The sequence below is a fragment of the Aythya fuligula genome, chromosome 21, assembly GCF_009819795.1.
Source record: "Aythya fuligula isolate bAytFul2 chromosome 21, bAytFul2.pri, whole genome shotgun sequence".
NCBI classification, from domain to species: domain Eukaryota; kingdom Metazoa; phylum Chordata; class Aves; order Anseriformes; family Anatidae; genus Aythya; species Aythya fuligula.
Window position 1 is genome coordinate 2,799,417 of NC_045579.1, and position 17,496 is coordinate 2,816,912.

The following is a 17,496-nucleotide window of genomic DNA, read 5'->3' on the forward strand; positions in this document are numbered from 1 at the left end:
AGTTAATTATCAGTTGTGCAGTGGTTTCAAAATACTAGGTGGATGAAGAGGATTAAGAATGTTACAGGGTAATGCAATAGGCTGAGCTTGTTTTTAGTCAATTCCTTTGTTTGAAAACTTTGGGAGAGATGCACATGCGTAGTATTGTCAAGGTCTTTGGACTTTTGCTCAGTTCAGTTACAAAATCCTCTCCCATCAGACAGGAGGGACTTCGATTCCAGAAATTTTAAAACACACCTGTGGGAATCATTAAAAGAACAGGTACTAAAGATGCAGTTTGTGTAATAAGCTGATCCTGAATAAAGATAAGTCTCATGACTCACAGGTTTGACTGAAGTTCATGAAGACATATCCAAACTGACTTTAAGTGAGCCTACTCATGTGCAGATAACAAAATTGTTGTGGCAGAACAGAATTTGACATGGATTAACTGCTCAAATACTATCCAGCTTTTCACATCTGCTTTAGAGCAGTTATTGACTCACTGCTGCTCTTGCTCATGCTACCAACATGTAAGCTGGTAAGCCAGCTTTCTTCTTGGGGTTAGAAACCAAAATGAATTGCCAATTTCATATCAGGTTGTATCACCAAAACAAATCCTGTAAACCTCAGTCAGTGGAACATTGTGCGCTTTATCATGTTATTTACTCCTGGAAGAATTTCTTTGCTCCAATAGTAAATTACTAGTACGTGAAAAATGAAACTAAATTTCTCTGGTGTCAACACAGCGTGGAGAAACACCATTTCATTTTGCTGAGGGAATGGAGAACAAGAATTCACAAGTTAAATACTGGTTGCTCCAGAGATTTGTAACTGCTAACATGTCACCACATTTAATTAATATGGTGAAGAATTTAACCCTACATTTTCTTCCTACTCAGAGTTCAGCTGGCAGAAAATGAAGATAACATACTAACCTCTTTCCACACTTGCATATATGTTTTACAGCTATTACAAGCGCAAGGTGATTGCATAACGATGATGAAATATTTTGTAGTTCTTAGGCATTGCAAGGCCAGCTGTTTTGACATGCAGTTATTCAGGCACCTGCCTTTACAAATGTGGGTCTGTCTTAATGTAACTACTGACCTGTGATTTTTTTTTCTAATGTGTTTTGAACCTTAACAGAAACAGTTCAAGCAGCTTTGGTGCTGTTTTTATATTTTTCTCCAAATTCTCAGTAAATAAGTTGATTGTTTGTTACAAAATGGCAAAAAGCTCTGGGTGTCTCTGTCTTCCCTGAATACAACCAAGTGCCTCTCAGAAAGGAACTTTATAGAAAATGGTTTAGAGGACATTCAGTTTTGCTTGTGAGGTTTTCCCTTACTTCTGTTTTGCCAGTCTCAGATACTTACAGGTAACAGTTTCATTTCTGCAGCTCTCATTTCAATACATCCCCTCTGTGCCACCTATTTCACTTTAAAATCAGATTGGTAAGTAGAACCCAATTACCCACTTCAGATTTTACAACCAAGCCCAAACCGATGGTTTGCCTACATACATAGACTGATGATTACTGCTCATCTCAGGAACAGTGAAACTGTCTTTACTCTCCAGAAGCTTTGGGGGGATACTTTATATCTGTGCTCTCATACTGATTTTGTGTGTGTTATGTGGATATGTGTATGCATATTCATATACTGCAGGCTGTAAAATGTATTTTGCTGTATAAACGGTGAGGTTTTATTCTTTGACATAAGAAAACAAAAATTCTTACAACAGAATAAGAGAACATCAAAACAAGGATACCAATTAAAGGGTTAATAATAAAAAAAGGAAGGTGAAAGATGCATGTTCCCAAGTTTCATGTTGCCAAATAATAGCAACTGAAAGTCAGAATTCAGCAGACCATGCTATCATAACTTAGTATTTCTTGATGAGATTCTAATTTCTTGCCTAGATATCCAATAGCTACAAAGTGGTTAACGCTCAGTCTGCACACTAGGTTACTGTCTTCCAGAAGACATTTTAAAAGCCTTTTATGAAGTTTACAGCGTGATCCACTATTTTACTTGATGAGGGAAAGGAGAAAATACTGTAACCAAAAAACGCTATTGTACCATGGAAGCCTTCTTCAATGTGGTACCAGGTCACTTTTACATCGTTGTCCTCTAAGCGTTTCTTGTACAGCAATCCATCATCCCTGAGCACATCATGTTCGCAGGTAATTATACAAGCCTCAGGTAGGCGGCAAATAACAGCATCCTCTGCTAACAGTGGTGAAATTCTTGTCTCAAACAGTTCTTTAGTTTCTTCATGGACTTGAGGAACACATGGAGTGGGTAATGGTGGCTCATAATCCTGTTTGAATTTCTCTGGGATAAGATCTGGATTTATCCATTTCCTGTATTTCAAATTCACACTCTCAGGAACATGAGAACCGGCCAAAAGAGCTTCCTTCAGAGAGCAATCCTTATTCAAGTACTTCAGAATATAATGGACTGTACGTTCCAGAGACAATAAGGCAGTGAAGGCATTTTTCTGGTGAGATGGCAGATTAAAGTTCATGGCCTGGAGAAATGGATAGATCATGACCTGGGCACGTATCTTCGGGATGTCTGTTCTGTTTACTAGTTCTTGGCAAACATTAGCAGTAAAAGTGCCCCCTACACTGTCCCCACATACGATAATCCGATCAGGATCCACACCGTAGTTTTCTGCAGTCTTCAAAAAGTGAACAGCAGCAGTGAGACAGTCCAAATTCTGGGCTGGATACTTGCACTCAGGAGATAAACGATACCTGAAATATACAAGACTGCAATTTCTACAAATATATATATTTAATAATTGCTTGAATGTGTCAAATGGATCCATGGAATATATTTTTAGAAAAATTTGCCAAAAGCAGTGTTACTTACTTAGTTTAAAATTTTACATACTGAAGAGAAACAGAACAGCTTCCCCTCCCATTTCTGTCAAAATTCAGAGACTGTTGATCAATGAGGTTTGTTCTAGCATAATTTAAGAACACAGTGGCTTGACTAGTGCAGTCCAATCACCCGCAATATAGAAAAACCACACATTTACTCATTTTCTGGTCAGCAGGGAAGTTTGCAATTCTCTTGTTGGGACTGACTGCATGCATGTATGTGTAGCTGTAAGTCAGTCCTGCTTGCCCAGAGAACCAACCAAGTTCTGGCTCCCAAGGCTTTTACACCGGGGACAATGATTATTATATTTTTATTGTATTAGTATATATTAGTATAGTATTGTATATTATTATTACACTTTAACATAATAATAGTAATTTAATAATATTATTATAAGCAACCACACAGTAAATGTACTGTGGTGACAAAGTAGCTTCCTGTAGACAATTATTTCATTTCTTTTGTTAATTGAAATGGGCGGCTTGCAGGAGAGTGATGTTAAAGTAACAGTCTGTTTAGTTCCTAACCAACAACATACTTGCACGTGATGAAAAAAGCTAGGCAGGCATAACAGCCCAGGCAAACACCCAGTCAGGTTTAAGGGAATGAAATATTGACCTCTCCTTTGAGAGCAAGATGCATTTTTAATAACTACAGTTCTTTATTCTCTGTCTGTGCACTCTTAGGTCTTTCTGGAGAATATTAGGTTTAATAAGGAAAAGCTAAATACTACCAAGGCAGTGGTGCAGGCAATCTCTGTTAACCCTTCACTGTTTGCTGAGGCACACTGCTCCTGCTATTCTGTTTTTTCACTATTCTGCTAAACTAACTCAATGGATTCATAAAGTAAACATCTTAATAACTAGGGAATAAAAGGGTATCAATATAATATTTCAGAGTCATTTTAACACACCATGACTCACTCACATGTGGAATAAACAATTCATGTTCAAAACCAATTTCTCCTAACTTATTAAATTCTTTAGTAATGATTTTTTTTCCACAGGAGAATTTGTTGGAAAATAGAGTTTCTTTTTGCCACCAGCCATTTTCCATAAACAGAATGCCTTTAAAGGGAAGCAGTGGCCCATGTAGTTTTAAAAATATATTAAATTTTAGGCTTATTGTTTACTTTTTAAAATCATTCCTGAAGCCCCCTAAGTATTAGCATGAAATCAGAAAAGAGGTTTGTGATACATTATTATCAAACAAAGGTGATGATTTCTGTGGTGATAACATAAAACAACTGTGCCTATTCTGAAAACAGCTGCCAAACTGTTTGGGTTACTTTCTAACCCCTTACCAGGTGTACCTCGTCATTTCATGGCACGTGCTTGCCCACACGTATTGACAATGTAAGGATGGACAATACTAGAGCACATTTTCTTTTTTTCTATGCAAAGAAAAGTAAGGCTTGTTCAGAGGTGGGGAAGCACCGGGGGCAGCTCACTTACCCAACAGACATGACCACGGAATCAGATTCTCTGGCTATGTACCGGCATACTCTTTCGTGGCTTCCTGGAGAACAAATGTTGTTAATGAAATTAATAGCTTCAAATACTTGAAGCAATATCCTCCCTTCTTATGACATATTGCCATGATTGAGTTACACAGAGCTAACCAATTAACGGTGTTATTAAAGAGAGAGGACAGTTGGTACTGTGTCCTCTGTGTGGGCCCCTTGCCTATTTAGTGAGCTACTCCAATTTTCTCTAGAATAAAATAGTCTAGACTTCTGATCCTCAGAACATGCTGTAACAGTCATATATTTAGGGAAACTGTTGATCTGTAAGAAAAACAGGGATTTATTATTATTTATTACTAAATGCAATTTCTTAGAGTGATTGTAAGGGATAAAGTAGCTTGAGATCTTCATAAAAGATTACATTATTTCAAATTAATTGTGGGAGAGTCGGAGACTGACTTAGTCATGTCATATCATTTTGCTGTGGAAACGCTAATTGTATTGCGATAGCTAAGTCTACATAAATTCTATATTTGAAGCAGAGATTTGACTATTTGCTGAAGAATGAAAGATGCAGGTGGTATGCCTCCAAAGAAATCAGTATATTTCCGTGTGGCTAATTCAGGCAGAAATCCAAAACAACCAAATTATGTTATATTAAAATGTCTAATTATAAAATTATTCCATGGTAAGGTTGTGGGCAGAAATGTGCCTGTTACAATGTATTTAAAGATACACTGGGTTTTTCATCAGCCTTAATTCTGTCTTTGCTACATTTAGAAGATTTGGCTTACAGGTATTGTTCAACAATGTGTTCTACCTTAAATCACAGAACCCTAACACCTTTTAATATGGGTGTATGTCTGCTGCCTGTAGAAACAGTATTTTTTAGGACTTGTCAATTACATATTTGCAATTATCTGCTTTCTCTAAAAAATTAAACTGAAAAGAAGACATCCTAACTAAAGCCCATGCATTGTGGGCACATATTTAAAAATGGCTGCTGTAGGCCACTGAATTACACTGAGTGCTGTTTATAGACAAACCAATAAATATGCTGCAGGCAGAGATCAAAGGGAGGAATGCAGGAACTAACAACTTCTGTTAAGTTTTCAGACCAAAAAGAATTTGTTTATTTAGCAACACCACTTTACTATAAGGAAGATATATGCCATAAAGAGGGTGATATCCTATAAAGAATAATTAGGATATTGAATAAAGCCAGATTAAAGAGTTCAAATAGTAAAAACAAACATTAAATACTTTCTGTCTCTCAGTTGCCCAAACTAAGCCTCAGTCACTTGGATTCAGGAGAATTTATATATAGTTAACAACCATAAATATTTTTTAAAATAATTAGAAAAATCTCATTTTCTGTTTCAGTTCCTTACTTATGCCTCCGTACATCCCGCATCCTCCATGGAAGAAGATGACTCCTCTCCATTTGCTTGCAGATGGTAATCTTGGGAGATAAATCCTCACTGGCACTCCATCAAAATGCAGATCCTTTATGAAGAGCTTTGAATCCCTGAATGCTGGCAGTCCACCGCAAACCAACCTAATAAGTACGTGCTCCTTAAAGATACCTAAACTTTCTGAGGTCTTTGCCTAGGTATAAGAGGAAAAAATCAGTATAGGAACGAGAGAAATCAGTATAAGAAATCTAAATCTTTCCACTCTATAGGGGCTGCAAAAGGCCATGTTACCTTTTTCTATGTTGTATTTTGGTTATTTGCTATTTTCCAAATTCATTGGTTATTTATTGGTTATTATTATTATTATTAAACCAAATTTATTGGTTATTTGCTACTTTGCTCCCACAGATAACTCTAGTGGGTTTGTTATTGCAGTTGTGAAAGTGAAAATGTACATCTTCATGATCTGAGATACCATTATTTCTGGAGGAATGTTGCAATACTTGTTCTAGGAAATATATAAATGCCTTCTTGTATCTGTGATCTGGTTTTATCACATGTACCATCAAGAATTTGTTTAGGTAGGCAATTTAGCTGTTGTGAGGCCTAAGGGTCCTTTTCTAGTCCATGAAGAGAAAGAGGCAGTTCTAGAGGACAATTCCAATTTCAGCTGCGTTAAGTCACACTCTGGAAATGTCTGTTTGTCTCCACTGATTATAAAGGGAGACTATCTACTTCAGATGGCACAGTTGAAGTTTTTAAGGTTAGGTGAGATGAAAATGTCCCTGGCATGATGTCAGATGCAGTAACTCACTGGTCTTGGGTCATTTCCATACCACAGGGACAGTGACAACAAGGTTTAGGAAAATTAGTAGTGCCTACCACAGAACCACAGATTTCTCTCAGGAGAAATCTGGTCCAACCCCCCTGCCAAACAGGGTCGTGTTGCACGGGATAGCATCCAGGTGGGTTTTGAATATCTAAATATCTAAGTAAAGAAGTGCTTTCTCAATAAAGTGGCCTAAATGAAGAACTTGGTGAGAATGATTCTGAACTTGATCTCCTTCTCCATCAGCAAAACCATTTCCTTTATCAAGATCCCACAGGTTATTTAGGAAATGGCACTAGAGCCAGGTTTTTAAATTTCTTAGGGAAAACTGATACTCTGAAGACAGGGTAGGTTTGTTGAATGTGTCACAACATTTTCCTATCCAAAGCCATTCAATTGCCAATAATTGAGATAGCCTGGAGGTCATCATGCTGGAATCCTCCTTCATTTTGAACACAGGTTGTAAATGATGCATTTCCTGCTAGGAGCAACATTTCTTTCCCTGTTAAACGGTGACTTAATTGCCATTACAGACTATTACAATTCATCCTTCTGGAATGATGGTAATCATAACAAGCAATTTGCAAATGTTATTTTCCTCTTCTGAGCAACAGAAGTATACATGTACATGCTGTATCAATGCCTCATAAAATAATAGCCAGCTACGCTATTGTAAATTGGTCTTTCCGAACTCATGTAGCTGGCCTCTAACTCAGATTTGCTCTGTCTTGGAGAGAATTCAAGTATTGGCCTTAAACAGCAATTTTTCTGCATGAAAATGCAAAAATAAGACAAAGATGCAGAACTTTCTTAGGTGCATGAGCTCAGCTATCACATATACATGAAGCCAAAGCTTATGTGGGTCAAGTGTGTTGCAATAGCCAGTTCCTCACCAAGGCATTTTTTCAAAATTTTTTTTCTTTTTTCAAGTTGAGTGAGGAGCAATAAAAGAAGCATCATGAGCCATGGAAGAGGGAGAAAATCATCTGAAAACAAAAATGGAAACCCAGAGGTGATCTGGAGTTTTTTGATAATGCTGTGTGCCAGTACTGCCAACAGTGCTTGTGTTGTTTTAAGTCCCGGTTCCCACAGACAAATTGGATAGATATAGTTCTTGCCTTACAGTTGAAAACGGACATTTTTAGGTATCCTGAAGAAGGCAGAAGGTCAATATAAGAGTCAAGCTAATCCTGGCAGAAACCACAGGGTCAATATAACCTTCCCCAAAGAGCAATTTTCAAAAAATCTAGTGACTCGTAAGTCAGTGTTTTTGATGAAGTGATGATTTTGGAATGACTGAAGTTAACAGAATTGGTGTATTGTGTTTATTTAATCTCATCTGTACTTTCTAACATCCCTGGTTTTTTTAGAGCCCTCAGATGACAGATAATAATATATATGATAAACTTGGTATCAGAATATAACAAAAATCCTTTTTCCATTCCTTATCTTAGGAACTCTTGCCATCATAGAGGCATCTTCAGTTTCAGGGAAGAAAATGTCATGAAGGAGAATGGGGAATTTGGTATGTGTTCTATCGAAAATCTTTTTAATCAATAAGTACAAAATACTTCAGAACCAATAACAATAAACAAACAAACAAAAATAAATAAAAGCTATATCTATTCCTAGACAGATGTGATTGGTATTAGTAGGTGAAATGTATTGTATAAGCCAGGTTCTAAAAAGTGTATATACGTAAGAAAAAGAGGACCCAGATCAGCATGTTAGTATACCTATACTTGTGAAATAGGGTCTTTCTTTGAAAAACTATTTGCTGGAATGCCTAAATTCTGGCACAGACTTGCTTTTTACATGGGAGATCATATGGTGACCAGATTTTTACTTTAAAAGTGATTATGAAATCACATACGAAATAGCAAAGACCACTCCATTTGAGCTTCATGGACTTACAGACTACATTTGACAGTCTGTCTGTCTCAGTCACTTTGAAGTGTAATGCTTTGCCAATTAAAATGGTTATCAAAGCTTTATATCACAGTAAAATATGCACAGTCTAAATGCGTATCTGTAGAAATGGATTAAAACAAAAGCTAGGATATGAGCTAGGAGGCTTTCTCTCATCTTTTCTGTTTGAGATTGTCATTGATTTCTTCAAGAGCATGTGCATAGATGCAGCAGGAGCATCATATGTGTAACTATGCTCTAGATGATACTTTTAACTGCTTATGCAGGTATTCTAAGAGATATCCCAAATAAGTGGAAGTAAAGAGCAGAAGACTGTCCTGTGGCAGGAAAAAAAAAATAAAAAATAAAAAAAAAAGAGGTCTTTGCTGCAACATATGTGGTAGGGAGTACAAACAGATAAGTCACTGGCACAAGAAGAGCTCCATTCATAAGAACAAAGAGGGTATATTCATTGTACATTTGTAATGCACAGAGCATCATATGCTTTGTAAGAAACCTGTGAAGTCCTCACTGCGAGGACAATTACATCTCCAAGTATATAAATAAACCTAGAAATTCACCAGAAGTAGATGTATAAAAAGGTTTTTGGAAGCAAAGGGCTCAAGAAAATTAAATTCAGCGTATAGCAAATGTGGAAATGCATCTTTAAAACTATCCAGAAAAGGAAGTTGAAAATTCTGGAATATTATAAATAGAGATAGAATATCTCTATTGTTGCAGAACAACCATGTAGAGGCTGTAGAAGTAGCATCAGTAAGGAGAATCAGCTGAAATAATCTTTTCATCAAACCAAGTATAGAAACATAGAGGACCTAATGACATCTAGTCGTTTTATTATATTAAGTTCGTATATATAGCTTAACATGAAGAGCAGCCTTAGATATGTAAGGACAGCAACTCTTCTTTCGTGACAGAAAATGCAGAAGGGTACATGGGTTGTAGGCCACTGGAGAATGAGGGACCTGATTTGGTGAATGCCTACTATGTGAGTTTAAGCAACCCGTGTAAGTCTTTAATTGACTACAGTGCCCCAAAAGACTTTTCAGGATATGGGCCTTAGTTATTGTGTTCAACACATCCAAGTAGGGGATTAGAGAACACCTCTGCTTGAGATGAGCCCCATACAAACATAAATGAAATCACTCTGTGGTTTTCCTGCAGACTTTCTTTTGATGTGGTATATGCCAAACATAACAGGGCTTGGGCTGCTTTTGTCTGCTCCTGTTGTCTTCTTTGAAATTTGTTGGGGTAAGAGCTGTTTCTTACTCTGTTGGCAAAGTAGATAGCACAGTGAGTCTAGTTTCCAGGTACTTAAATAATAAGTAGTAACAGCTCTAACTGAACCTGCTTTGTCCAGGAGGTTAGATTAGATGACCTCTGGAGGTCCCTTCCAATCTACATATTTCTGTGATAATTCACCAAGACACAGTAATTCAGCCACTGCAGAAATAAGAACATGATTAATGGGTAATACAATTACTGCTGGTAGATTAATGTTTAAGAAATTACCTCAAAGTGCACTCAGATACAGAAAGTCCAGCTATTATTGTTCAGCCATTCTGTCTTTCACGGGACTAGTCATTTCATTATAGAAGGCAATCAAGTTACAATTGCAATGTAAACATGCAAATCTCAGTATTTAAAAGAGCTCACCTCATGAAGGCTGCTTTTATATACAGTATTAAAATACCAGATCAAATTTTGGCCTTTGCCTTTAAGTCTGTGTTACCATATGGTTCCTATTACACACAGTTGCAATATTTAAATGCTACATTTATAGTTCTACTCAATTTTTTCCTTTCCTGAAAATCACAATATCACAGAGCATGATAAACTCACCAGAATTTCCACCAGAGTATAAAAGTAATGGTACAAGCTGAGCTTTGATGGCTGGTCAACTTCAGGAGGAATTTTTGCCTTGAAAGAATCATAAGAAGTTGCAATTAAAACCAGTAATATAAAAGCAACTAGAATTCCTGCTATTAGTGCCAGAGCATAAAAGAATTCCATTTTTCTTTGGTGGGGATGATTTACCAGAGAACTGTTCAATATGATTCTGTCAATATTTATATGCTCCAGATTGACTCCACAGAGAAGTAATTTGCATACCAAAATTCCTCCGCCCTCCTCCTCCAAATCAGGCTGCCAGATGCTAGCAGTAGACAAACATCCGGCAATGACTGCTGTTACAGCTTTGTTTAGCATGGCCACAGTCAATGCCCACAATACTCACACTCAATATTTTGTATATTCCAGAATTGTAGATGGACTTTGTTTTATCTGGTTGAATTGTACTCTGATTTATGGGCCTGAAAAGCTATGTGAGATTTTTTTCCAAGGGTACTAGTCAGTGTAATGAAAGAGACTACCTCTGCTTATGAACGCATGGAGGACTGGCAATGCTGAACTCCAGTTTGATCCTAAGACTTTACATTTAGTGCTGATCTTATTTATTTATTTAATGCTATATTGCTGAGGCACACAGCTGGCCAGAACAGTTAGAACAGACTGAAGTAGATCTAAAGGAATTTTGCTTTTAGAGGTGAGTACAGAGCTATCAGCTTTGGAAACTCCCTGAGCGTGCAGCAACGGTCTTGGCTCACCGAAGGTCCAGTAATATGAGAGGGAAATGAGAAAGAAAATTTCACTTGGAGAGCTTCAGCTCTAACTCTCTTTTTTTGGTGCATTCCAAAGCAAAGATTTTGATGTCTTTAATATACCGATAATAAACAACTTAATAGCTTGCTATTTTTCTGCCAAGACAACTCTACATTATCCTGTGCTATAATTTAGGCTGTGATTAGACCGTATGGCTAGCCACGTGCTTGTGCATATAGAGGTGATGATAGCAAAGGAATGAGTGACTAGGTACAGCTTCATGTACTTCTGTGTACCATGTGACTGCACGAACACTTTTTGGGTAAAAGTAAAAAGCAATCATGAGCTCAGCTTGACGCAATCAATAGAATCCATGCTTATCTCCAAAACACTCTGAAATATTTCTTTATCTCCAATAATCTCATAGATATTCCCATTTAAAACCCTTATAAAAGCTTGTAATCATGGTTGTAGAAGAGAAATACTCCTACTTATGAGCCATAAGGTTTTGGGTTTGGCTAACAAACCTGTAGCGGTACTCACTCAAAATGTGGGTTCTTAACTGAAAAAAGGTGAGTTGTTTCTAGCTTTTCTTAAACCATGAAAAAAGCATATGAAATATATCTACTAAGAAAAAAATCCCATTTATACAAAATATGCCTCTACTTAGAGGAAATAGTGATACACTTCAGTGTGGATTAGTCAGTAGGCTGAAGCCATGCGGAATGACAGGAAACAGCCTGAGTCATAAGAGATAAACTACCAGATGATATGAGTGAGCTGACTGGATTCTTAAGAGAACAGATCTAATTGTTATCTTCAGTGGAATTCAGCAAGCACACCTGATTCAATTATGTGGTTCAAAACCCTAAAAAAGGTGTTAAGCATTAGAAATCCATATAAGAAAGTTATATCATACTACCCTCAGCTTAGCTCAGCATGACTGGAACATTATCACAGTATACATCTTTTTCCATCTTTTCTGACTCACATTATTTGACTAAGCTGGGGAATCATTGATCCCTTCCACCACTGTGAGGTGCAGCACACTTAACTGAATCCCCCCTATCTTCTTAGCCATCAAACCTGTGGGGATATGGCAACTTTAATTATTTTTTTAAAAAACAACAAAGACAAACAAACAAAAGAAAAAAATAAGGTTTTATTTCTTTTCATACTTTTATTTCTGGGAAGGAATATATAGGTTGGGATTTAAAGATTTTAGGTAATCCATCCTGAAATTAATAGGTTTTAAGTTCCGAATGTCCCCATATAGACATTTCATCTCCATTTATTCATTTTTAATTCATTTTGTGGTGGATTTAAACACTCCACTGATATCATCATCTGAGAAGAGTATAGAATATCCCAGTTTCTCCTCCTAAATACTAGATGTCAAAATACAAACTACCTTCTTCAAAATCACTATACATGTATTTTTTCTATGATGTCAGGACTCTCAGATCAGCAACCAACCATCTCATGAGATACTGGAGGAGCAGTAGGAGTCCTATAAAGAGAGGTTCTTGGACTCTGGGGCATGTTGGTTTAGGGATTTGTTTTTGATCAAATGTTGTTGGACAATGTAATTGGAGGACTGGGATGATTGTTCTGAAAAAAGCATCTCTTCCAGTTTATTTTAGAGGTCAGCTGCTAGGAAGCATCTGGATCTGTGCATCCTACAGTTATAACTGATCTTTCTTCCTCCAAAGAATCAGCTAATGCTCACTGTCCTAAAGAGAGTTGTAGTAACTTGCACTTTCACACATCAGGACAGATAAAATGCATTTAAAAAATGCAGAAGGAAATATAAAGGAGTTGAAGGTTCATTTGGCCTTTGGAAGCCCTGTGTTGTTTACTTCATGTATCATTTGTTCCAGAGCATGCCTGCAAAACTGCTCTTTGCTTAACAGTATTAGTGATACCAATTTGCAGGGTAATGGCAGTGATTCAGCAAGAATGAGCACATTGGCTTTCTGCTAACAGTGGGTAAAGTTCTTGAAATTTCCAGATACATTATTAAAAGTCCAGCTGACCTGTGTTCAAATCAGCATAAAGAACATCTTGGGTTGTGTGCCTTCTTCCTTAGCCCAGCTGAATCTCTCTAGAGATGTTATTTTTCCATAATCTGATTTATAATGTGATCTTACCCCCACATCAATTCATATACTAAAGCTGATCCATTCCCACCTTCCAACCCCCAAAAAAGTTTGCTGCTGACACAGCTTTCTCTTCCTAACACTCCTCCTTTTAGCTTCTTTTCAGAACTGTCAAGTTTGAAGAAACTTGTCACGGAAGACTTGAATTTTTTCTCCTTCATATGTACTAGTGAACCACTAGCTCTGAAAAGAAATTATAACTGGATGTAATGAATTCTTTTAAAGAAGGCATTGTTAGTAAGGATTCAGGGAGCATTTTACCTAGGGATTTTTTTCCTAAGCTAGTTTACAAGCTTCCAGTGCAAAACCATTACAAGAATTAACCTACTGTTCTGTTTTTGTCAAAATCTCTGTCACGTTGATTTTGTAAGATTCCAATTCAGACTCTTGAAACAATAAACTCCTTCTCTAATTTTGACAGCCTTACGGGCTTAATTCTTCTGCCTCCCTTGTGTGTCTTAGAGGTTTTGTCAGGACTGAGGAAGTAATCAGAAGGCACAGCAAATACTGTGTGACCTAAAGGTGAGGTAAATGTACTAAACAGAATGTAAGATGAGTTAACCAGTTTAACACAAGGTAGCCACTCCATTAACGTGGTATTTCTCATTGTTCTGTCTTTCATATGAAGAAGCAGGCTAACAAATTGACCCAAACTGGTTCCTAATTAAAGATAAGTAAGAAAAAAGAAGGGCAGTTATTACAAATTATAAAATCTAACATAAGAAAATAATTAAGCAATTGACAGAAATTACTTGATTTTGCATCCTTTTGTCTGAATTCCTGGTAACACCTACATGCGCTTTGAAAACACTGTTCTACCTATAAAGACAGTTTTCATACATACTGAATTAGGAAAGGTTATGTCATCTAGAACTTAGAATCACTCAGTAAGGTATTTATTTGCTATACTGATTTGTTGTGAGACCCAGGGAAAGCAGTAAGACATCCCAACGTAGCTTTTCACACAAGGCTGAACACAGACTGTTTTCTGTCAAGTCTGGAAGCTAAACAGAAACCTGGTCCCTTTGAGCCTAGTCCATGGCAAAACTCCATATACAAGGCAACAGTATCAGACTTTTAATACTTAATAGCATATAGAAGGACAGTGTGAAATCATAGAACCACTGGGACACATTCCAAATGGAAAATGTGAACTCAAGGGAAGAATGAAATCAAGAAGCACAAAAATACAGCTCTTGATTTATCCAAATCTGACAGCAGTACTTCGTGTAACAAAAAACAGATCAGCTTGGCAAAGGGTTTTCAGTTTTTTAAAGGAGGCTTAGTTTTAATCTGTGACCATGATAGATTGTCAATGCTCAAGAACCCTGCACTGATGTGAAAAACTGGTACTACTAGACACCCTAGGAACACAGATTTTCCATTGTGCAACAGTGATGCACTGTGTTCTGAGGTTTTCACATCTGGTTACCAATGTACTATATATATACATATATATATATTTAAGTGAAAACACAGAAACAGTAGCCCAAATGGCTTTCAAACATGTCTTGAACATGCTTTTAATTTCCAACTCCTTTTCCTTTCAAAAATTCTTACAGTTTAGCAATTTCATGTGCATAAACTTACTTCCAAGTTCGCTAGGAACTGGGCTGCAAAGGCTCTGTAAACAAGTGTAGAGTCCTACCCATATAGATGCAAAGTCAAGAGCATCATAAGCATCCAAACACTCTATCTGAGCCTCTTTATAGAGCCAGAAGATTTTGTTCTGCAAAAATGGACCTCTGTTATGCAAATGATATGCATACAGAGTGCATCGACTTGTTTTGGAGCCAAAAGTTGCTTTTTCACTGCTGTTTATTCCTTCACAACTGGGCAAGTAAGAAAAAGTATGCTTCTATGACTCACTGAGAGTGTTAGTAAATATACACTGGTGCTATTGCAGTTAGGCACTATTGTGGTTAAATATTCAGAAAACATAAATGCATCTTTTGAGCTTTTGTCCTAAGAATTAGTCATTCAGGTATGATTTAAATTCAAACCTGTTTATTCACAATAGATTAGTAAAACTGTATTAAAGCCTAACACTTTAGCACTTCCGTTAAGAAGTACAAACCCAGAAATATATGCAGACAAGCAGGAGGAAAAAACTGAATGAGTTACCACTGTGAGGTGTTACATGACTGCCTTCTCGCTCTTGTTGCAAACTGGAATTGCAAGTGATAGCACTAACTGATGCAATTTTACAAAATTAACAGGGCTGCTTCCTGAATGCTCCAGTGCACTGGTTAAGGACTTCTGAGTAAGAACATGGAAGGGATTCACTTTGGGATGACTTTAAAATTACAACTAGGAACCACTGCTGCAATGTGACAGGTCCTCATTTCCATCAACAAAGGTATGTACTGAGTGTCTGTTTGCACCTGTAGACATTTACTGAATGCAATTTGAATAATCAAACCTAGCTGAAGTTAGGTTTGAAACCTAACTATACGTTTGTAAAGTTTCATCAACAGAAATTAAATTCTTGAACAAAAGCATATGGTAGATTCGGAAAGGTGACAGTTTGGAAAAAAAGATCTCTCACCAAACAGGAGTTTAATGATTACTGTGAAATCCCAGCATACTAAATTTTTGCCACTTTTCAGAACAGAACTGCAGTTGAAGTGGACAAACCTCAGCTGTTCTCAGTACGTGTACAATTTCAAGCTTTCTGATTTTTCAGTTAGGTGAATTTTTAAATGACTTGCATATACTTTTCACCATATAAATTACAGGCAAGATGCAGTAACTTCAGTTTTACTATAAGTCTGCTTTTGTTTCTTGCTCTTGTGCACTTGTGTAATGTAGAAACTTCTGGTCAAGGTAAATCTGAGGTAAAGTAGTAAACAAGTAAAATAGTTCATTGTTCACTGAAATTTTAAGGTCAGGTTAGGAAAATACTTAACATTAAATATTTAGATTTGTCTTTTTAGTCCAACTCCAAATGTCAGAGCAACTTTTCACATAGCTCAATAAACCAAAATCGTAATGAATGAAAATAATCCTAATGAATGAAAATAATAATAATAATAACACCTCTGATACCTTTTAGAATATTATTCAAAGCAGGAAACAGATATATGAAATAAATATTTAGAAGACTAGTACCCTTGGTATCAAAGAACCTACAAATGTTTGATATTAATAATTTTTTTGTTTAATCTGAACATAGTCCTATGGTGTAATATTGCTGACTTTTCTATTTTAAATGTATTTGTGGAGATTTATGCAGAAAAAATAAATTTAATGGTCTCAGGAATCAAAAAATCAAACATACTTTCTCAAACTTCATATCCCTTCATTTTTAAGGCTGCTTCTTATTTTCATACCAGAAAGTTGTTATATTTGTTACCAGTCCAGACACTGAGTCATTCCTGTTTAAACCAGACACTAGGCTCTCTGTGTAATTTCTCTCTCCCCTTCAGAGCTTTTGGACTGAGAGGAAAATTGTAATGCCAGGTGCCTCCCCCAGCTCCCTTTCTAAAGGTATTACTGTAAAAACACACAGAGGTGCTAAATGCTGCCAAGCGGCAATGGAAATTCTCACAGCTCTGGTTATTTCAGATGCAGCTAAGTTAGGGAACACCACCTGATCCTGAAAATCTGTACAGACTTGCAGTTTCCAGTTAGAATGGTTCAATTTCTTCTCTCCAGAAACCTCTCTCCTGACGCTATGATGATGCTCTGATAGTCCTATGGCTTACTTCATATAAGGTAAACTGGCATTTAAAGGTAAGAACTGTACAAGATTATCTCTCTCTCTCTTTTTTTCTTTTTTTTTTCCACTTCTGAAAACTTATGTGGAAGTTTCAATAGAGCTGAAATTCAAGAGATTACGATATTGCTCATATTATGTGTTAAAAGAACCAGGTATGAGATGAGTTTTGAATGTAGGTAGCACCAAAAACTCAGTTGTTCTTATTTTTGTTACCAAACAACCCTTGAACTCTCTGTTACATGGCCACTTTGAACTATGACCATTTCAAAAATGTTTTATTCTGAAACATAAAAATAATTTGCTTTCAAAGGGACTTAGCTTCCTAACTCTCTTCTCTTGGTCGAGTAATGTGACTTTGCTGCCTATATAGAGATGCTTAGACTTGCACACTTCCACTGCAGTGGTCCTTTAGCAATTATAGATAAAAGTTTGAGAATCTTTCACTTCTGTCATCCTTCAGTAATTCTAGTTTTTACCACTAGATGGCTTCCCAGGATAGTGGATATAGGT

At 36.7% G+C, this 17,496-nt stretch overlaps 1 protein-coding gene across 1 annotated transcript; it reads right to left on the reverse strand.

Annotated features, from left to right (window-relative positions):
- Positions 1–1,968: 1,968 nt before the first annotated feature.
- Positions 1,969–10,518, reverse strand: LOC116497748 (arylacetamide deacetylase-like 4). Its single transcript, XM_032201678.1, has 4 exons — positions 10,348–10,518; positions 5,727–5,943; positions 4,325–4,388; positions 1,969–2,740 (listed from the first exon to the last, which is right to left on the reverse strand). Exons 1-4 carry the CDS (start codon positions 10,516–10,518, stop codon positions 1,969–1,971), a joined length of 1,224 nt encoding a protein of 407 aa, XP_032057569.1.
- Between the last annotated feature and the right edge of the window lie 6,978 nt (positions 10,519–17,496).